General features: G+C 40.6%; 1 protein-coding gene across 3 annotated transcripts in view; it reads right to left on the reverse strand.

Annotated features, from left to right (window-relative positions):
* Positions 1-788: 788 nt before the first annotated feature.
* Positions 789-26,229, reverse strand: part of PUS10 (pseudouridine synthase 10) — a 77,852-nt gene continuing 52,411 nt past the window's right edge. For 2 of the 3 annotated variants that reach the window (XM_066267197.1, XM_066267198.1), the window contains exons 10-18: positions 24,685-24,770; positions 23,500-23,625; positions 15,255-15,311; positions 14,327-14,403; positions 14,178-14,233; positions 13,022-13,139; positions 6,869-7,011; positions 4,272-4,371; positions 789-2,392 (exon numbers count right to left, since the gene is read on the reverse strand). In XM_066267197.1, the coding sequence (XP_066123294.1) occupies positions 2,354-2,392; positions 4,272-4,371; positions 6,869-7,011; positions 13,022-13,139; positions 14,178-14,233; positions 14,327-14,403; positions 15,255-15,311; positions 23,500-23,625; positions 24,685-24,770 (802 nt within the window). In that variant the 3' untranslated portion in view covers positions 789-2,353. The remainder of the gene's footprint in view (positions 2,393-4,271; positions 4,372-6,868; positions 7,012-13,021; positions 13,140-14,177; positions 14,234-14,326; positions 14,404-15,254; positions 15,312-23,499; positions 23,626-24,684; positions 24,771-26,229) is intronic. The other variant, XM_066267196.1, reaches the window with a different exon arrangement.

A 26,229-nucleotide genomic window follows, 5' to 3' on the forward strand; every position in this document is an offset into this window, starting at 1 on the left:
TTTCCAGGTATTTAGAGTTGATGTTTTTCCTAAACTAAACCACAGACTATATTTGGGACTAAGAGATGTTAAGAAATACAAAGGACCCTTCCTCGAAGTATTATTTAAAAGAATTTTAAAAAACTAATTAAAAATATTTTTATATAGGCAAAAGTGAAACTGTAGTATTCTTAATGTTTCTAGTTCTGCATGAACAAAGACTTACATTAATTTAACTTGTATGTTTGTGTGTGTGACAAAGACAGAGAGAGGGACAGACAGACAGGAAGGGAGAAAGATGAGAAGCACCAATTCTTTGTTGTGGCACCTTAGTTGTTCATTGATTGCTTTCTCATATGTGCCTTGACTGGGGGGCTCTAGCTGAGCCAGTGACCCCTTCCTCAAGCCAGCGAACTGGGCTTCAAGCCAGCAACCTTTGGGCTGAAGCCAGCGACCATGGGGTCATGTCTATGATCCCATGCTGAAGCCAGCGACTTATGCTCAAGCTGGCGACCTCAGGGTTTCGAACCTGGGTCCTCTGCATTCCAGTCCAATGCTCTATCCACTGTGCCACCGCCTGGTCAGGATAACTTGTTCTCTTAATTATATAAATTTGGAATGAGTATTTACAGCTAAAGTTTACTCTTTTCTTGAAATTTAGCATAACCTCAGGAATAGAAATTTAAGAAATACAAGTCTTCTAATTTAAGCTGGCTAAGGAGGTTCTTAATTCTTCCATTTTGCAGATCCACTGAATGCAAAGCTGAGTCAAAAAGAAAGATGCAAAAGACTAGCTTCCCAAATTATTTAATCTTTTATAGCAAAATTTCCCCAGAAACTGAGAAAAATTCACACAAAATTCTTACCTTTTTATCAAAAGTTTATTTCTGTTTTCTCTTTCTCATTTTCTGGCATATATAATAGTGAAAAAATTATATAGTATTATTCACATGATGAAATTTTATGTCCAGTAGTGAAAAAATTATTTGCTATTATTCACATAATAAAATTTCATGTCAGTTAAACCATTTTTCTGATTTCTGAAGTGAATACTACATCTTAGTATCTATGAATTATGTTTAATGTAGAGATGGGAAACTCAGTAATCCACTATTATCCAAGTCACATATGTTCTAAAATAAGCTCAGATAGTTTAATCAGGGTGGTGGAAATTAAGCATGAAATTTTAATGAGACTCCTTTCTGAAAGTTTTAATGACTCAGCTGTTTACTTTAGGTTTTGCTTATTTAATGTTTTTCCTCTCCATGGTAACCAACTGATGATTACTTATTAACAAATGGTAATCATACAAGATCATATGAAGTATACTTGGGATATTTTGGGGTAAGCTCCTTGATTTGGCATCTAAATTCCAAAAATCAATTCTCATGGTTATGTGCATTTAAATGACATCTCAACTGCCTACTTCACACAGTATGTGCTCAGTAATAAAGTTTATTAAAAAGGACCTACAGACCAGGAAACTTAAGTTCTAGTCTTAGATACGGAAGTAACAAACAACTTTAGATAAATCATTCAACTTCTATTCTTTGGTTTTCATATTTATAGAATGAAGATGATGGTATCCTCACTACCTGATGAGGATGTTTGAGGTTAGATAATATATATATTGAAGCACTCTGGAATAATATCAGTTTACCTTTGTTTGGCAATATCAATTTCTCAAAATCTTATCCCTGCCATTGAAGTTATTGAATTAAGGCACTTATGTCTCCTTATTTAAAAGATTTATTAAAGTCTCTCACCATGGTGTGCCTTGATTCCTAAGTTTTTACTTTCCCTCCCCAGGAAAGGTATTGACAATTTTAGATTGTCAGAATAGTAGCTTGAAGTAATTAGCATTTGTGACAGATCACACCAAAAGCACTTCTATTGGTAGCAGCTTGCTAGAAGCTTACTGGGAAAAATATTAATGGTGTCAGATTTGCATCTCATATATGACTGTGCTGCATCAATATAGATATAACTTAATCAACATTTTAAAAATTTAGAGCATGATCTCAAAGGTGGTATTTCTCTTGTGAAGGGAAGTTTTGCTGAAAGAAATTACAGCTTCTTAAGATTATCAGAGAATGTATCCTGTTGGTGTACTTTCCTTATTCATAGCTCAGCTTGTGGGGGTTGGAGAGGGAACAAGAACAATTGTAAGACATCCTTAGAACCATGTAAAATACAATAAATACATACTGTAAATGGATCCTGAGATGTTACAGGTTTAAAAATAAATAGATCAACATGATCCAAATAGTTTGCAAGACACCGTTATGGTGGGTAAACAGCCATTTTACAGTGTATGCTGCATGAACGTCCACATCGCGCCACAAACACCCTCTTCTGTTTCCAAATTTGAAAGTTAGTCATCCAGAGCAGGGGGCCAGTCCACATCTACAGACTAGAAGGAAGAAAACAAGTCATTAAAACATTTTACTGTTCTAGGAAGCATTTGCTGTTAGTGCGGTATACATTTAATACCTCTCACATAACAGAAGAGGCTGCATTTGAAGAAAAGAGCCAATGAATACAATTTAACACTAAAACCCATTCTAGGACTTGAAATTCTGGGGCCTGTGGTCTGTGGCTGAATTTACTGAGTATTTGGTTACCCAGCTGGTTATTAATTGTGCCTTTTGATAGATAAGAGACTAGAATACACTTAAACATTTTTAATGTTATTTATGGGGAAAGTAGCAAATTCAGGAGGCAACACCAACTTTCCCTTAGAAGTCTCAGCAACTTTTGTTCTGATCATTTTCATTTTCCCAAATTTCTCACCCTGGTCTGGCTCTTCTAAGACAAAATCTTAAGCTTCAAGTCAAAATGAAATTACAGTACCAGATTATCTTGTGCCATGTTCCAGGTGTCAGAAGTAAGAAATTGCACATCTTCACTACCCTAGAGGGCCTAATTTAGGAGAAAGTTTTAAAAAAAGAAAAACAAAAAATCCTCCCACTGTACCCATGTTGCTTAACAAAATAAACTGACTTGCTAAAAATGATTTTTAATCTATGAGTCACTTCACATACCAGATTCAAAAAATTTTATTAGAAAAGCTCAAATAACTACTGCATATGGGTGTGTATAACTTTCATAAATACCAAGAAAATATTTTGGTTCTGTTTCAGAATATAGCCATGTACTCAACACCCATATATAAGTTAATGTGTGGTTTCTCAGGCCTAAAAACTAATACTGATCACAATTCTGTATGTACTGTGGGCAGGGGAGGGGAGGCATGCTGCAGTGTTGAAAAGGCTCTACAGGTGGTTCTAATGGACAATCAGGGCTGAGAAATGCAGGCCTGTGATCTTTGACACTCCTGAGCTGTTCCAAGAGGCAGGTAAAGATGAATGCAGTTGGGATTTCCTTTAACAGAAGGTTGTCTTCATCAAAATGAGTCTCACGGAGGAGGCTACCTACAACCTTGACGATGCTCTCACTGGCTGAGCTGTGTAAGATCTAATCTGAAAGCACTCAGGAGAACCGGTAAGAATAATGCCCCAGCAATCACCTGATTGATTACCAGAGCTGCTTTTACTAGGCTACTGTGCCCACTTCTTTTTATAACGGGTGCAATTCCCAAGTACAAAATGTTATCCTCTCCCAAAATTTTTGTTGTGGGGGTGGGACAGGGCATGGGGAGGGACTGTTTCTAATGAGATATTTGTCAGGGAGCACAATTTGTGACTCAATACCTGCTGATGCTCAAATGAGAAGAGTATTTACAGAGAACTTCCTGAAGGACCCATGCCATACATAATTCTTCTACTTATGACTATAACCTTGTTTCAGTCCAGATTATAAAGAGTGGAGAATCTGGACCACATCATATGCGTCCCTTACAGAACTGCTTTTATTAATAACCACTGGCTCATCCACTTTCTACTCCTGTCCTGAATATACATTTCTGAGTAGGCTGCCTTAAATTCTGTATAAGACAAAATTGGTTAGAGAATGAGCTATAAAGTTCAAAGGACACATAAAAGGTTCTTACAACTTCATTTCCTTGCTTTGTTTAAGGGTTTAGATCCATGCCCTATGTAAAGAACAATTAATAAGTCAGCTCCATATTTGCAAGAATTGAGACCTTGTATTTTTTTTTAAATACACAAAAATTCCAAGATAGACCTTCCCTGCGATATAATATGATTGTGAGATTTTTTACCATATTCTAACACCTTTTAAGGTGAGTAGTACTATTTGGTTTAATGCTAAGAAAGCATAACTTTGAATTCAGGGAGAAATGGGCATTTCCACAATAAAAGGGGTTTTACCTCAACATCCAGCTCGAGAATGTCTGCAGTCACATTCATGAGAGAGCCAATGTTCGGCTTAGTTCTCCCGAAGTCTCCATGTACAAACTCTTTAATGTAGCTGAGGTTTGTTTAAGGAAAAAATAAGATAGCCATGCAGTACCAATTGTTTGGTGAGATTTGAAAGGTGAGATAACAAAAGTTACAAAAGAGAGACTATTTCTGAGCTGTGACTTGTGAAGTATGTCTTAGATGTGTCTTAAAAAATAAGCTACGGCAAACTGGTTCCCACCAGCCTGGCTGCCGACATCTAGGACTTGTGTTTATATCAAACTTACCAAGAGTCATCGTTTTCTTTTTTTCTTTAAGTCATCTTCAAGTGCCATGGTTTGAATACGGATTTTTCAAAATCAACTGTAGATAAAGGCTACATATATATTTTAAATCTTGGCTATCTTTTCTTTGCCACAACTTCCATTTTCACATTGTTCTTGTCCCATTTTTCAATAATGGCAGCCGATATTTTCCAGAGTCACCCAGAGTGACCTCAGTGATGGCTTTCCTTGTAACGTCACCCAGCAACACAACGGCAATAGGATGGGAGGGATAGTCAGACAATTTTGTCCTTTTCTTTTAATTGAATTTATTAAGGTGGTACTAGTTAACATAATTATACAGATTTCAAGTGCCGAATTCTACAACACAGCTCTGTACATCTGAAGGCCCTTCAGAAGAATTATCAGAAGACCTAAGTTCTAGTTGTTTTGCAAACAGGGTTAGCAAAAGGATTAGGTAAATTCTCTCTCAAACAGGCAAGTTTGTGTTCCACTCATAGGTCTTCAAATTTTGAAATTAATGACTAATCCTAGAATTAGTTATTAGTAAGATTTTAACATTCCTTACATAGGACTCTACTACAGCCTTGACAATTTTTATCTGAAAGATATGTTTTTGCCAGCAGTTAGTAGAAATTCATTCACCACTGTGTTGTGCCCTATAAATCAGCATGTAGTATAAAAGTTAATATAATTTAAATAGGAAAAAAATTTTATTCTTAAATGATGAGTTACAAAAACACTGTAAGATGCTGCTGATATATCCTCACTTTCTGAAAGTTTATTCACTCTACTTTCACCAAATGTTTTCATTCAAGCATAAGTCATGTAATTATCTGGTAACTGTCTTCTTTGCCAAACTCATAATTACTTAACAACCATGATTCTTTTTCTCTCACTTTCTTAACCTGGAACGCTGAGGTCGCCGGTTCAAAACCCTGGGCTTGCCTGGTCAAGGCACATATGGGAGTTGATGCTTCCTGCTCCTCCCTCCCCCTTCTCTCTCTCTCTCTCTCTCCTCTCTAAAAATTAATAAAAGAGAAATTAAAAAAAAAAAACATAAATAGACGATCCTTGTTCCAACTGGCAAAAATTTAGGAGATTTTAGAAATAACCTATACCTGTTTTCAAGGGGAATTCCTGGTCACTCATGGGGTGGGATAGGAGAGACAGGTGAGGTGGTTCGATGGGGAAGCAGAGGAGACTACTTACAGCAATACAGTGAGCATGCTATTTGGTGATTAAAATGACATTTCCCCCTTATATTCATAAGTATATCATTAGTTTTATGCTACTTAGAAGGCATTTTGCTATTTCATGTTATTGGATCCAAAAATAATATAAAACCAAGAAACAAAAACAAGGAGCACCTTTGAAAAGTAAACTAAAGCAGCTCTCAAATATTTTTTAACTAGCAACTCAGATGTAATACAAAACCAAGCGAGGCAGGGTAAGTTATAACAAGTGATCAGCATTGGACTATTCTCTTGTTCTGGGCCGATAGCTAAATAAAGTAGATTATGTAAAGTAGGGCCACTCCCATCCACCATCAGTGTTTAATCACCTAAATGTCAAAGTGTGTAAAGACAGCAAATGAATCAACCAAACTGTTTCCTGAGGACTTACTATGTGCTTTGCATTGTGTGAGACACTACATTATTTTAAAAATCGCATTGAACTGGCTGCTGCCTCATGGTTTAAAATGTCATTTTGAAAAATATACGCCCTGGCCGGTTGGCTCGGCGGTAGAGCGTCGGCCTAGCGTGTGGAGGACCCGGGTTCGATTCCTGGCCAGGGCACACAGGAGAAGCGCCCATTTGCTTCTCCACCCCTCCGCCGCGCTTTCCTCTCTGTCTCTCTCGTCCCCTCCCGCAGCCAAGGCTCCATTGGAGCAAAGATGGCCCGGGCGCTGGGGATGGCTCTGTGGCCTCTGCCTCAGGCACTAGAGTGGCTCTGGTCCCAACATGGCGACGCCCAGGATGGGCAGAGCATCGCCCCCTGGTGGGCAGAGCGTCGCCCCATGGTGGGCGTGCCGGGTGGATCCCGGTTGGGCGCATGCGGGAGTTTGTCTGACTGTCTCTCCCTGTTTCCAGCTTCAGAAAAATGAAAAAAAAAAAAAAAAGAAAGAAAAATACAAATTTAATGGAAAAACAAACAAATTTCTCTCCAACCTAATCCTTTCCTCCCCTGCCAGGATGAAGTTGAAACTATTTTCTAGGGTGGCACGGAGTCTTCCACTGGGGTTCTGGTTTGAGCATTGCTGTGCAGAGGGTGAAAGGATACGTCCCAGCTTGAGTCTTCAGATAGAGACGGAAATGATGCTCGTCCACATAACATGTCTCCATGGAGTGAATGACACGAGCCCGCACAGCCAGGGGCCTCCGGTGAAGGACCCGGAGAGGTGTCTTCTGGTCAATCTTTAAGTCCTAGGGGAGGATAAGATACACAACCGTGGAGTCGGCGTTGCTGCCCATTGAAGTGCGTCTTAGCACCTCCTTCGTCACCCACAGCTCACCACGGTGTTTTCTTTAGAGGACCCCATCTATCCCTGTCAGGGTAGAAACTAGTACTGTAATAAACTGTATATCCCAAGGTTCACATTCTGTGGGACTTCTCCTAACCTAGGCCATAATTACTCATTTTCTGGGCCCCAGTACACCATTAAAAAAGGCTTCGAAGTCATTGTCCCCAAAGTCTCTTTTGCTCTAGTATTTAACAAGTAGATTAGGACCCTGGAGTTCTAGCCTGCCCTTTAACAGCTCTTCTAGAAGACATGTTCTTACTGTTTGTTTTTTCTAACCCAACAAAATGACCTAGCAATGGGGATTGCAGGCTGAACAGAGAAATGGCTGTTTCAGAAGGCGGACGTCAGCATCACTTGTGTGGACAGGCAGTGCACGTGGAGGGAGAGCCGCACACCTGCTCAAGGGGCTATGTTTGGTACATGAAAGGAGATAGCTGGAAAATTAGCAGTTGCTAATCCCAGTTTTAGGCTGGTGCTTTAATATAATAATTACAAATAAGTGTGTACAATCAACCAGGACCTCTCAATATCTGTTAGCCCAGTTCAAGTTACTTGAGAGTAATAATACTGCATGTTTTTTTACAATTCTGAATTTTTTAGGGATACAGATTTGTTTTTCTCAAAATCAGAGATTTCCTTTTATGTCACAAGATATAAATTAAGAAACAGAGGTTAGTATTGTAAAAGGCCAACTAACTGCAAGTTTTAAAAATAGACATTGGGTATAACCAGAAATGTAGGTTCATAAGAACTTTGAATCCTCTGCAATTTCTTGTTGGAACAACTCCTTTCTCATTTACATGCTCAGTGAGTGCCTAAAGCCATAGAAAGAAATGCTTCTGTCTGGTTTCCCCTCTATCAAGTTCTTTAAGAAGAGAGAACAAGTTTTGACAACTACTCTTGAAATGATGTGATTTCTTTTGTCAGAGCAGTGACTCCAGGGCCCCTCCTAGCTCATAGGGGTTCTTTTCCAATTTTTATTTTTAATTTTTTTAAATTACAGTTGACATTCACTATTATATTAGTTTTGGGTATTCTGCATAGTGGTTAGACATTTATATAACTTATGAAGTGATCCCCCTCCATAAGTCTAGTATCTGCCCAGCACCATACATAGTTATTACAATATTATTGACTCTATTCCTTATGCTGTACTTCACATCCCCATGGCTAACTCATGAGTTTTATGATTCTATAAATGAGTGTAAGCCAATGGCCCCTCATTTAATGGCTTTTCAATGAGTGACTATTGCTTCTCGATCTTTTGGCTAAGATCAAGGGTAAATGACTATCTAAAGAGTGCTTGTCTCGCCCTGGCCGGTTGGCTCAGCGGTAGAGCGTTGGCCTGGCGTGCGGGGGACCCAGGTTCGATTTTCGGCCAGGGCACATAGGAGAAGCACCCATTTGCTTCTCCACCTCCTTCCTCTCTGTCTCTCTCTTCCCCTCCCGCAGCCAAGGCTCCATTGGAGCAAAGATGGCCCGGGCGCTGGGGATGGCTCTTTGGCTTCTGCCCCAGGCGCTAGAGTGGCTCTGGTCGCGGCAGAGCGACGCCCCAGAGGGGCAGAGCATCGCCCCCTGGTGGGCAGAGCGTCGCCCCTGGTGGGCGTGCCGGGTGGATCCCGGTCAGGCGCATGCGGGAGTCTGTCTGACTGTCTCTCCCCGTTTCCAGCTTCAGAAAAAAAAAAAAAAGAGTGCTTGTCTCCCCTGTTTTCTTTACCTCTAGCCACTCCCAGGACTTTATCCCATGAGCCAATCAATGGAAGTATGGACTGAACGACCAGACCCACCAGTGCCTCTAAAATACCAATCAGATCCACATGCCTCTAAAATACCAATCAGATCCACACACTATGTGTCTTTTTTAGTCTGATTGCTCTTAGCAGGCAAAAGGAAAACAATTCATCTACTCTAACATTGTACTCTGGTGTCTTCATACTGCTAAATTTTCAAAAACACATATAAACACACACACATGATTTTTTTTTTTGCTCTTGGAAGTAGGTTGCCTTTAAAAAGGAGAAGAATAATAAGTCTAAAGTGACGTTTTTTCAGAATGGGGAAGTGCCTCAGTTTTTATATCTTTTATACCAGTAGGAATATTTGAAAACTGTTTTAACTCTAACACTTAAAAAATTATCAGAAGTCAAGTAGTCTCTAGTCTCCATAGTCCACTTGGGTGGCTGTGGACCATTAAAATAGACCCTTCTACTGCTGAGGCTGTACCTACCTATAAAAACCAACTTTCAGCATTATGTCTGAACTAGCTCCACAGCTACCCCTAAACTCTGAATCTATTTTTTAAGTGAATTTATTATCCCCATAGCATTCTGCATGACTTGTAAACATGATGAAATTGAAGTTTAAAATTTTGTTTTGCAATCTTAATGATATCTATCTATGGTATAACTATCATCCTACAGGCCCTAGATAATAGGGTCAAAAGCTGAAAGGCCTTAGATATAGCATCACAGAACCTGAGAACTGGAGGGCCATTGGGGATGAGCTAGTTCAGCCCTCATTTCATAGATGAATTTCTGTTGGCAGGTGTATGTTTTCACCAAAACACTATGCTCTATATGCTGCTCACAAAAATTAGGGGATATTTCAAAATAAATATAAAGTGATAAAAGAAGCATTTGATTTTTTTTATTAACCCTTTGAGTAGTGAGATTTTTACATGCTCACTGACCCCCAGGAAGTGAGTTTTTTTCAAAAAATGAAATTACAGTTACAGTTTTATTAACTTAAAATGATGTTTGATAACCAATTTATGGAAACAAGAAGAACATACATTTGTCTTTTTTTTTTTGTATTTTTCTGAAGCTGGAAACGGGGAGAGACAGTCAGACAGACTCCCGCATGCGCCCGGGATCCACCCGGCACGCCCACCAGGGGCGATGCTCTGCCCACCAGGGTGGGGTGCTCTGCCCCTCTGGGGTGTCACTCTGCCGCGACCAGAGCCACTCTAGCGCCTGGGGCAAAGGCCAAGGAGCCATCCCCAGCGCCCGGGCCATCTTTGCTCCAATGGAGCCTTGGCTGCGGGAGGGGAAGAGAGAGACAGAGAGGAAGGAGGGGGAGGTGGAGAAGCAAATGGGTGCTTCTCCTATGTGCCCTGGCCGGGAATCGAACCCGGGTCTCCTGCACGCCAGGCCAACGCTCTACCACTGAGCCAACCGGCCAGGGCCCATTTGTCTTTTTTTAAGGTTGCCTTATACACTTTTAAAATAAAATTTTTTGTACCATCATATTCTAGATGGTCAGGTGGCACAAGGACATACATGAACATTTGTACTACTCAGAAAAGCAAACGACAAGTCAAAGAAAGTTGTTTGATTATGCAAATGAGATGCAAAACCAACTTTTATTTCATTGGCGAAAATGCACTCTACCAAAGGCTAAAAGTACTGGAATATCTGCACGTTTCCTGATCCCCTAATTTTTGTGAGAAATCCCCATTACTGGTTATTTTGTTGGATTAGATTATTTTGCATTTCACTTGTTTTCTCCTAAAGTCATGGGTGTTCTTACAAGTCATAGATGTAGACTTACTTTCATCATTTTCTTATTTTAGTTTTTTTGAATAGTTGTATCATATTCTAATTTGTTCTACCATTTCCTCATTAAAGGAAATTCATTTTGTTTCCAGTTTTGTTGTTGATTTTGTCACTTTGAACCAAGTCAGTACACATCCTTGTGCACATATCCTTATGCACTGGGGTTTTATTTCTTCAGGGCAAACTCTGGAAGTGCGGAGTAGAGAACCTGTGTGTTTTTAAGTTTTACACAGTCACTGCCACATTGCTTTTCCAAAAGGCTGAAACACTTCACATTTCTACTGGATGTATGCAACTAGCCTTCTCTTCTGCTCCAACCAATTGGTATTATTAGTCTCAGAGGAATAAAGTGATTGTCTTATTGTTACTTCATTCTGGAGGAGGAACATTTTTTCAAATGATTCTTGGCCTTCTGGAGTTGCTCTTCTTTCAGCTGCTTGTTCATATCCTTTGTCTACTTTTTTCTCTTGGGTATTTGTGTTTTTCATCCGTATAAATCCTATGGTATCTTTTGCCAATTTTTTTCCTGCATAGTCATACATATGTGTATACACACATACCTGAGCGTAAGTGTTTAAATCACAACGTATCATCTTCTGTATATGCTTTATAGCTTGTTCTCTCCCCCTTACCATTTGTCAGGAACATTTCCAACTTTGTCAATAAATATTCATCTACCACATAATTTTTAACAGCTAGCTATTAATCGTAGTCCATCATAAAGATGAGTCTTATATTAAGCCAATCCCCTCTATTAGGTCATCTAGATTATTAAAAAATATTGTCCATTTAAACAGTGTTCTGATAACTATCCATGAACATCTTTGTGCCCAGGTCTGCTCATTCCTACCACCTGAAAGTAAATTATCTTTATACGAAGAGGTGGGAGCAGATGGGAAGAAATATTTAAATGAACAGGAGGACCTTCTATAATGGCATACTCATGTGAAGGAGAACCTAGCATGTGCCAAAATATTTGTGTTGTACACATTATACTGTTTTATTCATTTATAACATGTTTTATGTATGGGCTTAATCTTAGCATCAATTCTATTACATAAGTCCTATTTTATACTTCTTTTGTACAGATGGTCAAATACAACAGTAGCAGTGCTGAGTGTTTTCTGTGAGTCAGACACTGTTCTAATTGATTTATGTGACTAAAATTTAATACTTCTAATTTTATAGATGGAGAAGTTGAAGAGGCTAAGTAATGTATCCAAAGTCACACAATTAATAAATAAAGATCCAGGAATTACACCCAGACAATCTGTCCTCAGAGGCAGGCTCTTCATGACTAGCAAGACTGCCTCTGGCTCTGGCCGGTTGGCTCAGCGGTAGAGCGTCGGCCTAGCGTGTGGGGGACCCGGGTTCGGTTCCCGGCCAGGGCACATAGGAGAAGCGCCCATTTGCTTCTCCACCCCCACCCCCTCCTTTCTCTCTGTCTCTCTCTTCCCCTCCCGCAGCCAAGGCTCCATTGGAGCAAAAATGATGGCCCGGGCGCTGGGGATGGCTGCTTGGCCTCTGCCCCAGGCGCTAGAGTGGCTCTGGTCGCAAAAGAGCAACGCCCCAGAGGGGCAGAGCATTGCCCCCTGGTGGGCAGAGCGTTGCCCCTGGTGGGCGTGCCGGGTGGATCCCGGTCGGGCGCATGCGGGAGTCTGTCTGACTGTCTCTCCCCGTTTCCAGCTTCAGAAAAATACAAAAAATACAAAAAAAAAAAAAAAGACTGCCTCTCAGACGGGTTAGCTGAATTGCCCATTCAGTGAATAAATGGCAGAACCAGGATTTGAAACCAGATCTCGGCCCTGGCCGGTTGGCTCAGCGGTAGAGCGTCGGCCTAGCGTGCGGAGGACCCGGGTTCGATTCCCGGCCAGGGCACATAGGAGAAGCGCCCATTTGCTTCTCCACCCCTCCGCCGCGCCTTCCTCTCTGTCTCTCTCTTCCCCTCCCGCAGCCAGGGCTCCATTGGAGCAAAGATGGCCCGGGCGCTGGGGATGGCTCTGTGGCCTCTGCCCCAGGCGCTAGAGTGGCTCTGGTCGCAACATGGTGACACCCAGGAGGGTCGCAACATGGCGACGCCCAGGATGGGCAGGGCATCGCCCCCTGGTGGACAGAGCGTCGCCCCTGGTGGGCGTGCCGGGTGGATCCCGGTCGGGCGCATGCGGGAGTCTGTCTGACTGTCTCTCCGTTTCTAGCTTCAGAAAAATGCAAAAAAAAAAAAAAAAAAAAAAAAAAAAAAAAAAAGAAACCAGGTCTCACAGTCCCCAATACTATCTACGAATTGCTGGTAATAAACTAAAACACAAAGGATGCTTTTATAGGTGGTAAAAAATAAAAGGAATTACAGCAATTAACTACCTTTATGTCATTTAGGAATTCAATGTCTTTCTTCTGTATTGCTTTATTTGTCCATATTAAGGCACTGTAGGTCTTGGTCTTTTCTTCTTCACCTTCTTTCATATGTCCTATTGCCTCTCTAAACAAAAACAATAAAACAAAGTTTGTCTGGATATATAAAATACACACAAGCCTTGCCCCAAACTCCCCTTTCTTTAAAAATAGCTTTATTCAGATATAGTTTAGAATATATATAATTCTGCTCCTGGTTTTAACTGGATAATTCAGTGATTTTTAGTATGTTGACCGAGTTGTTCCCCTATCACCATAATATAATTTTAGAATACTTACATCACACTCAGAAAAGAAACTCCATACCAATGTGCAGCCACTGCCCAGTCCCCATTTCTCCAGCCCTTGGCAACCATTAATTGACATTCTAGGTCTACAGAGATCCCTACTCTGAACATTTCATATAAAACAGAATCATACAATATATGGTGTTTGGTGTCTGCCTTCCCTCACTTCATAATGTTTTTCGAGGTTAATCCATGTTGTAGCATGTATTAGTATTTCATTCCTTTTTATTACTGAATACTATTCCATTGTATGGTGGGATATACCACATTTTATTTGTCCATGGACATTTGAGTTGTTTCTATTTTTTATTTTTATTTTTTTGCTATCATGAATAACACTACCATGAATGTTGGTTTCCTGTGTGGATGTACATTTTCGCTTTTCCTGGGTATATATCTAGAAGTAGAATTGCTGGGTCATATGTTACACTTTGGAGAAATTGCAAAACTGGCTGCTCTCACAATCCCATAGCAATCAATGTATAAGGGTTCCAATGTTTCCACATTCTTGCCAACACTTGTTATTTTCTATCTTTTTATTATAGCCATCCTACTGAATATGAAGTTGGCTCTGGTGGTTTTGATTTGCATTTCCCTAATAATTAATGAATTAAACATTTTTAAATGTACTCATTGGTTTATTCATATATCCTCTGAAGAAATGTCCACTTACTCATCTCCCTATTATTAATTGGATTGTTTTCTTATATTGAGTTGTAAGCATTCTTTATATATTCTGGATACAATTCCCTCATCAGATATACGATCTACAACTGAAACTTCCCTTTTGAAATGATCTAAAGTGAGCCTGCCCTTACCTTGTGACAAGCTGCAGGTCACGGACTTGGATTTTATTAGACGAGTTATTAATTTTCTGTAGTAGCAGAAAAAGAAAAACAATTAGCAACTCCAGGTCAGTTACAGAGTTGCAGAAACATGACGATTTCCATGTCATGAAGTGGTTTACCTGCTGAAGTTCCTTAATTTCTTGTGAAGTGAAATGTACTCTATGAGGATTCAGCAGCTCAATTGCAAAGGGCCTTCCTGGCAGCACACACCCCGCCATGAAACAGAAACGTGTTGACGGAGTTAACATTCGGGCTAATGCAAGAGGGTTAGGAGGTGTGAAAAAACGAGTTGAGCTCTAAAGGACTGACAGTTTAGCTATATCTGGGGAAGGGAGGAATGTGTGGAAAGAATCAAGGGGCTTTTGGGGGCTGCTAAACCCCAGTACAGGCAATATGTGAAAGTGACTGCTTTCCCAAAGGTCCATGAACAAGCCTGTGTTAATTACAGAATAAAATCTAAACCACCACTAATTGATTGGTTACACTAGTATAATGTTGTCACATGCAGTGATGTCCAGGTATACCAAGCTGAAATCCATCCTCCTAGTTAATCCACTAGTGAAATAGAAAAGCTGCGATTCTATGAGGGGAAGGGATTATAAATCTCAAATGGTTTAGGATTAACTCTCTCATTTTTCTTGTAAAGCAACAATGTAAAATGAGAGAAATGAAGGCTCAAAGGGCAGAATCACTTTTTCAATGAAGATATGCACGTTAAAAACTGTACTAGTCCTACCGAAATGTTATTAAATGGAACAATTAATAATCAAACTTTTGGAAAAAATCAGGCACCTCCTTATTAATGCACATAAAAGTCCCTTGGAACCGATAGGTATGCAATAAAAATGGCCTCTGAAGAAATGATTCCTGTTAAAACAACAATAATACCGTTTATAAAAGTAGCTCCCTAGTCCACAGAGCTCTCTCACTTGGGGGAGCTCCGACTCTGCCCGCTGTGCTCTGAGGAAGTGACGTAGTAAGCCTGCTGTCTGAAAGGGCGATAATCTGAAAGCTAGTTCTAGCTGAGTGATGCTGTTGCCATCTTACCATTTCCTAATGTTCTCACGTCTACATCTTCTCTTCCAGAGGATGAAAAATTAAAACCTTTGGAAAGCAGATAAAGGGGGGAAAGATCAGAGAAATAATAGTCCTAAGACTTTCATTCACATCCTTTGGTGGAAACCCAATTTGACCTGAACAGTTTACAGGAGAATCCCAAAAGATAGTCATAATCCTACCTCTAATTCCAATATCTCCTAAAAATACCAATAATAATAATAAACACCATTTACTGAACATTTCCTATATGCCAGGCACTGAGCTAAAAATTTTGCATTCATTATTTCATTTAATTCTACCTGGTGAGGTAGGTAAAAAATAAAACAAAACAAAACACCAAGCTTCTGAAAGGTTAAGTACTTCTCTCAAGGTCACAAGATTAAATGGCACAGCTACGTGTTTCTAATGTCAAGGCCAGACGTTGACCTCATCCCAGGCTACCATCCCACGGAAAAGCCCAAAGCAGAGCATGATGTAGAGGAAGGCCCACCACCCCTGCCCCAGCCACAGCCTATCATCTACTTTCTTCTTTTCCTAAAAACAAAACAAAAACATTTACCTGAGAATTATTTTTTTCCTTTTTCTTTCTTTTTTATTATTAATTTTAATGGGATGACATAGATCAATCAGGGTACATAGGTTCAGAGAAAACATCTCCAGGTTATTTTGACATTTGATTATGTTGTATACCCATCACCCAAAGTCAAATTGTCTTTCGTCACCTTCTATCTGGTTTTCTTTGTGCCCCTTCCCTCCCCCCACCCTTTTTTCTCCTTTTTCAAGTGAGAGGAGAGGAGATAGAGAGACAGACTCCCACATACACCCCAACCGGGATCTAGCCAGCAACCCCAGTCTGGGATCAATGTTCTGCCTATCTGAAGCCATGCTTGCAAGGGAGCCATTTTTAGCGCTTAAGGCAGAGGCTCCACAGAGCCATCCTCAGCACCTGGGGCTGATACACTCGAACCATTGGAGCCATGGCTGCAGGAGAGGAAGAGAGACAGAGAGAGAGAGGTGGAGGTGGAGGGGTGAAGAGCAGATGGCTGCTTCTCCTGTGTGCTCTGACCAGAAACTGAACCCAGGACATCCACATGCTGGGCCGATGCTCTACCACTGAGCAAACCAGCCAGGGCCAACATTTATATGAGAATTAAATTCTACAAAAGGAAAAGGAGGGGGAAAATTTTTTACTCTAAAATAAAATTAATTATATAAGCAAACCTAAGCTGGAACCATGGTAAAACTAGAATTCGTTCTAAGACAGATGGGTAACCATAGACTAAAAGCTGCAAATATTGCAGTGGGAAGTGGTATAAAGCGTGGGGGGGGGGGGCATGTCACATGACAACTTTCTTAGATACAGAACTGACTGATGATTTCATCTTCTTCACCACAGCCACCACAGCCAACATTAGCATGAGAGGCATTATTCTAAATGCTTCCTATATGTTAACACTGTAAGATAGGTACTATCATTACCTCCACTTTCCTTACACGGTAAGTAAGACAGAGACAGGATCAGTGCCTTATGTAAGATCGCATTGTTGCTAAATGGTATGGTCAGGGCCTAAACCCGGCCATCTGGCTCCCAAGTTTCTTAACCACTGTCCATACTGTACCGCCCCAAAGAAAGCCAACTCAGGCCCACAGGGAAAGCAAGGCCAGTCTTCTTCGATCAAGAATTATGAAAGGCTGGGTTGTTTTTGGAAGCCTGGTTAGTCATTAGAGTGGGAGGGTTTAAGGTGACTGAACATGGAGCTTGAAGGCTAGACCTCAGGCTCATACCCTGGTTTACTCATTCAGGAACAAATCTCTACAGGATGCATATGCAAGGCACTGTGTTAGATGATGGGAAGACAAAGGCAAACAAGATGGACACAGTTCTTATCCTCACAGAGCTTGCTCTTTATGTAGGAATATGGACCATAATACAGCAGCCAGGGCCGGAAAAGTACAGAAACAGGCCTGCACACAGAGCACAACTGCAATATGAGCTATGAGGTTTGTGTCTGTTCCTCAGTAGTCCGGCCACTTCCAAAGGCACAGAGAAGGAAGTACAAGACCGCTGGGAAGAGGGCGGGGAAGGTGGAAGGAGGGTGAATACCATTTTGAAAGCATTTTCTCCCAGGAAAAATTCTAAATGAAAAATTTAGAAAAAGGAAGGCAAAAAGGCTTTAACATTCCTATGAAACCACACTCAAGATTAGCCCTCCTTTCTAGGATGTTTAGCTGAGAAGAAAGTAGGATTTCACCCTTCTTTTGTCTTGAAGAAATTACTTTAGCAAGCCAGGGCCAATGCTTGTTGGAAACACGGGCTCTGAGCTGTAGTGTGTTATACACTGCCTGGCAAAGTGGGTTCTCCTCTGCCCCACAGGGCCCAAAGCTGTGTATCTCACAGAGAGAAGCAAGCCAGGGCTGGCTGGATAAGCACTAGACATTCAAGGAAGGTCTAGAACTCCAGCTGCTCGTTAGGCTCATAAATCTGGGTAACCTGTGTGGTGTTCCTCCTGAGGACTGGCCAAGTGGGCAGCTATGAGGGGCACAAGGTCAGGCTCTGCTCCGGTGGACAATCTAGACCAGGCAGAGAGTAGGATTCTATGGACCAGTAAGTCCCAAAGAACCCTCCATTCCATGTTTACACTCCATCATCAAGCTGTTACTAAACCCTCAGCAACAATTAGTAGCTTTCAGTCACAGTAAACACACTCAAGAGTAGCACTAACTAGGGATGGAGAGCTAAATGGAGAGTTCAAAACGGCATCTGAGAAGATAAAAAATACTGACTCCATGGGGCTATGATTGGTCTTATACATGTTCACCTCTATCTCCAAACCAGTGATAATGTAAGGAAATAGGAACCCACAGTGACTCAGCCATGACCTGCGACAGGTGGGAGTGTAGGAAATGAACAGGACACAGAGATAGGCCTACCAGTCACTGCTAAATCATACCAGGAATCTCAAATACATAATAAATTAGCCCATAAAGCTTCCCACAAATTCCAGTCCATCAACGAGAAAGTGGGGCAGTAAGCTAGGCTCGAAAAGTCCAGAGAAACATTATAGTTTATCCTGACAAAGGGAGAAGGGGTATTTACTTTATCTTTTAGGGAAAAAATAAATGTACAGATTTGGACTGTACATTGAGAAATACTTTTGTTAGCAAGCTTCAAAACTTTATTCACATACAATTATGAATAACAGCCAACAAAAAGGGGAAAAGGGACAAAGGAGCCACTGCCATATTAGGAAACATGTGTTTACGTGTTTCCTGTGAATCTTTCTGCCTTCTGTCAAAGGAAGAGACGGTTCAAAAACACAAAACCAAGCGTAAGAATGATCAGGAACTATACAAGTGGTTCAACTAGCCTGCAGTGGCCCTCAGACCCGGGGCGGGTGACAGGACTGAAAGGTGGGCAGAGAACAGACAATGAATGCCTCAGAGCAGGGGTCGGGAACCTATGGTTCATGAGCCAGATGTGGCTCTTTTGATGGCTGCATCTGGCTCGCAGACAAATCTTTAATAAAAAATAATGTTGAAAATATAAAACATTCTCATGTATTACAATCCATTCATTACCTCTGCTCATGTTCAGGTTGCGGGTGGCTGGAGCCAATCACAGCTGTCCTCCAGGACAACACCAAATTTTTTTTGATGATGCTTAATGTACACGGGTCGTTGTGAGGTCAGGAAGTAAACTTCCCACCTTTTAATCAAATAGTCAGCTAGCTAATTGCAGAAACCCTTTTGATGAAGAAGATGACTAAAAGAAAAAAAGATGAGGAGTATCATACTTTTCAGCAGGAGTGGACAGAGGAATTCGCCTTTGTGGAGAGAGCAGGTTCTGCAGTGTGTCTAATATGCAATGATAAAACTGCATCAATGAAACGGTCAAATATAAAGCAGCACTCCGACACATGCCATACTATATTTGCATCAAAATATCCAGCAGGGGACAGCAGGAAGAAAGCATGTCAAGAGCTACTGTGCAGAGTGCAAGCTAGTCAGCAGCAACTCTGTGTTTGGACCCAACAAGGTGACTGGAATTTGGCTAGCTTTGCTGGTGCTTTAGCAATTGTGAGAAACAGAAAGCCATTCACAGATGGGGAGTATAACAAAACATTCATGCTTGATGTTGCCAATGAACTTTTTAACGACTTTTCAGATAAAGACAAGATAATCAAACAAATAAAAGATATGCCTCTGTTGGCAAGAACTGTTCATGATCGTACCATCATGATGGCAAATCAAATTGAGGCAACACAAGTGAAGGACATAAATGCAGCACCATTCTTTTCTCTCGCTTTGGATGAGTCAACAGACGTAAGCCATTTATCCCAGTTCAGCATGAATGCAAGGTATGCTGTCAGTGACACACTACGTGAAGAAAGTCTTGCTGTTTTGCCTATGAAAGAGACAAGAGGGGAGGATTTATTCAAGTCTTTCACTGAGTTCGCTAAAGAAAAAAATCTACCAATGGATAAACTTATTTTGGTGTGTACTGATGGTGCTCCGTGCATGGTGGGGAAAAACAGAGGATTCGTAGTGCTTCCTCGTGAACATGAAAAGAGACCCATCCTAAGTTTTCACTGCATCCTACATTAGGAGGCGCTTTGTGCTCAGATGTGTGGCGAGCAGCTTGGTGAGGTGATGTCGCTGGTCATTTGGTGGTCAACTTTATTGTTGCCCGAGTTTTAAATGATCGCCAGTTTAAAACACTGCTGGATGAAGTTGGGAATAATTATCCTGGTCTGCTTTTGCACAGCAATGTACATTGGTTGTCAAGAGGGAAGGTGCTCAGCCGTTTCGCGGCTTGTCTAAGCAAAATCCGGACTTTTCTTTTTTTTTTTTTTTTTTGTATTTTCTAAAGTTGGAAACAGGGAGGCAGTCAGACAGACTCCCACATGCGCCTGACCGGGATCCACTCGGCATGCCCACCAGGGGGCGATGCTCTGCTCATCTGGGGCGTCGCTCTACCACGACCAGAGCCATTCTAGCACCTGAGGCAGAAGCCACAGAGCCATCCTCAGCGCCCGGGCCATCTTTGCTCCAATGGAGCCTTGGCTGTGGGAGGGGAAGAGAGAGACAGAGAGGAAGGAGAGAGGGAGGGGTGGAGAAGCAGATGGGTGCTTCTCCTGTGTGCCCTGGCCAGGAATCGAACACGGGACTCCTGCACGCCAGGCTGACACTCTACCACTAAGCCAACTGGCTAGGGCCCGGACTTTTCTTGAAATGAAAAACATTGAGCATCCTGAGTTAGCTAACAATGAGTGGCTCCTGAAGTTCTACTATCTCGTGGACATGACTGAACATCTGAACCAGCTCAATGTGAAAATGCAAGGCTTTGGAAATACAGTCTTATCCTTTCAACAAGCAGTGTTTGCATTTGAAAACAAGCTGAACTCTTCATCGCTGACATTGAAACAGGTCGTTTACTACACTTTGAAAAACAGAGAAAGGTTAAAGATGCATGCACAGCAAGTGACCCTGCTCAACATCTTGATCTCCAGCAGCTAGCGGGCTTTACATCTAATCTCCTGCAATCATTCAAAGTGCGCTTTGGAGAGTTCCATGAGCACTCTCACCTTTTTAAGTTCATCACCCATCCACACGAGTGTGCAGTGGACAGCACCGACCTGAGTTACACCCCCAGTGTCTCTGTCAGAGATTTTGAGCTACAAGCTGCTGACCTGAAGGCCTCAGACATGTGGGTGAATAAGTTCAAGTCACTGAATGAAGATTTGGAAAGACTTGCACAACAGCAAGCGGAGTTGGTGAGCAAACACAGGTAGGGAGAAATGAAATAACTTCAACCCGCAGACCAGCTGATTGTCAAAACTTGGAATGCACTTCCCGTCACATACCACACACTGCGGCATGTGAGCATTGCTGTATTGACAATGTTTGGCTCTGCATATGTATGTGAGCAGTCTTTCTCACATCTAAAGAATGTTAAGACCAACCTACAATCACGTTTAATGGATGGAAGTCTCAACGCCTGCATGAAGTTTAACCTCACCACGTATCAACCAGACTACAAAACCATCAGCAAAACCATGCAGCACTAGAAGTCGCATTAATGGTAAGAAGTACTTTACTCATCATTGGTTAGCAACAGCATAATGTTATTAAAAATAATTCAGAGATTTATTGTACTTTAAAAGTGTTGGTCTTACATAAAATGCACACATTTGCTTGTATTTAGTGTTAAACATATTGTATGGCTCTCATGGAATTATATTTTAAAATATGTGGCATTCATGGCTCTCTCAGCCAAAAAGGTTTCCTACCCCTGCTTAGAATATCATGGTAAGTGGGTCAGGCTTTATCCTGTGGCTAGTCATTGACCAGTTTTCAGGAGGGAACCAACATGGCAAATATTATTCAATGAGTGATGTAATACATGTATAAGGGGGAAACTTTCTTAAGACACACTGATTTTGAGAATGTGTCAAAGTTTATTACTCATTAACTAGGCCATTAGCAAGTACATAATATGATGTGCCAATATGCAGTGGTTGAGAAACAAGTGTGCATCTCTCATTTCGGGGAAGGAACCTTTCTGTAAGTAGCTAGCTTCTGCATGCAACATTGGTTTATTTTTATAGAGCTATAAAAGTTAGGGGTACACTAGTCAGAACCATCTTCCCTGAGTTGTAAGATGTGAACAAAAGAAATAACAAGTAACTCATCTGATAAAAAGCATGGGTTTAGCCAATTGATGCTATTAATCAAGCATTTCAAACAAGGTTTTACCCTTGTTTTTACCCAAGGTTTTACAAGAAGCCAATGTGCATAGAGGCCCAGAGGTCTGCTTTTTCTTAAATGGCTCTCAAATTTCCTCAGCACTCAACTATATGTGCTAAACACACAGTTTTATTTCTTTTCAGTTTGGGGACAATTTTCCGCCCTCAAATGGAAAATGACAATGAACTCCCTTCATGAAAGACTGCAAGGGTGAAACACGCAGCTGTATCAGAGCCCCCAGCAGCCCTGTTCACAGTGGGGGCTTCCTTGGGACCCAAATAATCAGAACTGAAAGTTTCTTGAATCTTCTTACAGAAAGGTAGTAAAGTAGCCCCCCAAAAAAGTTTGAAAAAAAAGTTTGTGCCAAAGCCAAAGCTTTCTTTTCACTTCTTCATAACTTGGATATGCCTATAACCAGTGTGTACATATTAGAGTCAATAGATGAAAGCTCATGGCAATGGCCCAGAGTCTTTACCGCTAAGATTTTGGAAAATACTAGGTTGCTAGGTTACTCTATTCTTCATTCAGTAAACAATTCTAAAGTCCCTGAAAAAGGGGGCCACTCTACCTGACAGGCAACAAATTATAAGAGGAATGTAGTTTGAAGTGTTTCTCTTTTCTCTTGACAAGCCAGAGAGCTGGAAGGGACAGCCATATTTCATCTCAGTCATCTGCTTGCCATTCCTAAAGCAAGTTTGTCTTAAGGTTTTTCAGAAAGAAGGATGGATGTTTAGTTGATTCCCTCAAAAAGGTGTCCTAATTATTCTAGGAAACCCACTTCAAGACTGATGTACTTACTTACTGCCTACAGTTTTTCCTGACACAAAACATGATTTCCTGTGGTTGAAATCTTAGCGCCTTTCCTCTAGTCTAAACCTATGTGAAATCATGAGACTTTATGCTGCCTTTGACCTACCAGGGCTATTGAGACAAAGAAAACATAAACCTGACAGGATCTGACTCATCCCACAAACCTGGGCTTGTTAATGCCAAGGAAATTAAAATACAACACAACTCCCATTAAGTCTTTGTAAAATGGTAGCTGTTGGCTTCTTTTCCCTGGGCTTCACCTTTATCCCAGGACATATTAGTGGTTATGATGGAAGCCAGGCATTTGCCAGGCACAGAATGAGCAAGCCGTATTTCGATTTCTTCATACTTCCCATAAGAGGTCTAGGCTGAGGTGTCTCACGGTCAGAGCTGAAGTGCATTCATTTAAAGTAGGTTTTATTGTTTTGAATTTGCCCAGGAAAGAGCAATCATTTTGAAAGGGGAAAGGAATCCTTGGGCACCTTGGCTCCAATCCAGCCCTGGTCAGAGAAGCTCAGAACATGACAATCCTTGCTCACGGGAAGCTACCAGGCCAAGGCCATTGTCACCCCAGACTTGGTGGGAATTTACAAAATATAAAAATCTTCCCTGCCACCTCTAAGAAATCTATTCATGAGTGACAATGTGTTGAAAATATGAATAATGTAACACTTACTCTCTGCTTTGAATACTGTCAAAAGATGATCTGAAATCAATTCTTCCACTGAAGATTCCAGCTTCCTCTCTCCATCAATTATCCAAGGAGTTTGTGGTAGATTCCTAGAGTATTTATTGTATCTCCCTGCCAGGGAAATAAATACAAGGTAGGCTAGATGGACTGGTGTGATTAACACAATGGGATAAAAAGAGCAACAACACTATTTACTGAGTGCCAATATCCTATGATATAAAATAAGGCTTAGCATTCAACTAACTTATAATCTCATTTGGGGAGCCAGCAGAAAGACATATAGATAATTAAATGATAATATAAATACTTAAGAAAACAATAGACGAGTGGCTAAAGATGTGATATGAATCATTAAATTTGTTCTAAAGGAATGCTCAATATATTTATTAATCTGACTGGTTGACTGAACAAATTATATTACAGAAATACCAAGAATCTTTTTTTTTTAAAGAGAGACTACTGTTTTTACAACTGATAAATAATACTTTCAATGTAATAGTCATTAGTGATAATATATTCCAAAGAATTCAAATACAGGAAATTTTGAAGTTTTTGTAATTAAAAAAAAAAAAAACCCTAATAGAATATGACTCATTGCTTTCTGAATAAAGCTATCCTAAGGCTGATAGCTTTCATTACCTTATCTCATTCAACAGTCAAAACTAAAGATCAATTTCATTTCAACAATTACTATAAAACAGCTGTAGCTTTCAAAACAAAAACTGTCCACTAGATTACTCCTTGGGAAAGTCAATGCAACAATTTTTTTTTAAGCAGAAGTCAAGTGTTTATTCATTTTCCAGATAATAAAATTTTTTTTTCAAGTTTGCTTTCATGTTGTAAAACAAAAAATCCTCTCCACTCTGTTTCTCCTGACCCATCTGGTCTCAACATCTACCCATATTCCCACTTGGCCCTCTCTCATGGTAACTATTAAAATCTGGGAAGTGCCATTTCCCTTTGGTGTGGCATTTTAAATAACTCACCTCCAAGTGACTTTAAGAATGTCTATACAACCTAAAATAAGCTTGGTTATCAGTTCTAGTTCTCAAAGAGTTAACTAATCAGAACCTAACAACAACAATAAGAAGGAAAGAGAGAAATCAGTTGAGTTTTTCAGAAAGGAGAGTAAGCTGACAGTGTAAGTATATTCTAAACTAAAATATTTACCAGCCACAAAAACAGCACCATGAGTACATTCAGTTTCAAGAACAGTGCATACATTCTTTGGTGAGTTTGGAGGACAAGGAAATTGCCTGCAAAACAAAATAAATTATACAGCTACTATATATTCCAGACATGATATTGAAACACATGACTACCATGAATCAGCATTGTCTGAGACACACACAGCCTGAAACTCTCAAGGATTAAGCCTTTCCCTAACTTTAAGTTTAGGAACAATAAGAATCTTTTAGGCTTCTAGACTAGAGTAACACTTTTAATACATAAGAGTGTCACTAAGTAAATCAGAGCCCTGATTTACTGCTACCTTTCATGTCCAGGAGGTCTCATGTTTCCAGATGATAATTTTCATTGGCCTTAGGATTTGGGAGAAAAATTCACATTTATGAAGTAGAAGCCATTTTGCTACCCATGAACACTTGCTGCTTGGCTTACAAAACACCTCAATCGTTTGGGGAAAGCTGGTGTGCAGTGAGAAAGGTCACTTAAGTGCCACCATTTTTCTGTTTATTTTCCTTCTCATTCCAACAGTAACCTTGGGAATCAGACCAAAGAGCCAGAGAAAGTGGCATGTGGCAGAGTCTGCCCTTGTAGCTAAGAAACTTCAGCTGAGAACAGAGGGAAGAGCAATGTATGGCTTTATTCTCTGTCCACCATCCGGGCACTGCCACAGCGTGGACTGGGCAGACCCGTACATGACTAGATGTGGTCTAAATGCAAGATGCTTAGCTTGAAAATTTCATGCAGTTTCCCAAAATGTCTCAACAAAAAAATCATGTGGGAACTCAGGAATTATTCCCTGTAGAGAGTAACTGTCTTTATTTTCTAAAATTTAATGAAAATATTTTCATTTTTAGTCAGTAAAATATACAAAACCTTCCTCCTAACTTCTTTTTTTAAAAATATTTTTAAGACTTTATTTATTCATTTCAGAGAGAGAGAGAGAGAAAATGAGAGACAGAGAGAAAGAAGGGAGGAGGAGCAGGAAGCATCAACTCCCATATGTGCCTTGAACAGGTGAGGCCAGGGTTTCGAACCTATGACCTGAGCGTTCCAGGTTGATACTTTATCCACTGCGCCACCACAGGTCAGGCCCTCCTAACTTCACTGTTTGAAATTTATTCACAGATATTCTAGAAGGATAGCAATGACAATATTTTATTAAATAAAATAAATACTTTACTGATTTTTATTAAATAATATTTTATTCACTGAGAATTAAAATATGTGGCATATTCTATTTCAGCCTATTTTGACAAGCGAGGAGACTCCTGAGCCTTTCTCTCTGTCTTCTGGAGAAGGACGATAGCACGAAATGCAGGATTTGGATCAGAGAGTCAGGAAACCTGGTGCCATACTCACTACTCTCTGTTACCCAGTTGAAATCTTATGCAAGTCAACTTCCTCTAAAAGGTAAGGCAGATGGACTTAATTCATAAGTTCAAATTTATTTGGCAAACATTTATTGAACACGACTGCACGCCTGCCACTGAGTCAGGAATGGGGATATAATGATGACCGAGGCACAAT

Source organism: Saccopteryx bilineata, chromosome 3 (assembly GCF_036850765.1).
Source record: "Saccopteryx bilineata isolate mSacBil1 chromosome 3, mSacBil1_pri_phased_curated, whole genome shotgun sequence".
NCBI lineage: Eukaryota > Metazoa > Chordata > Mammalia > Chiroptera > Emballonuridae > Saccopteryx > Saccopteryx bilineata.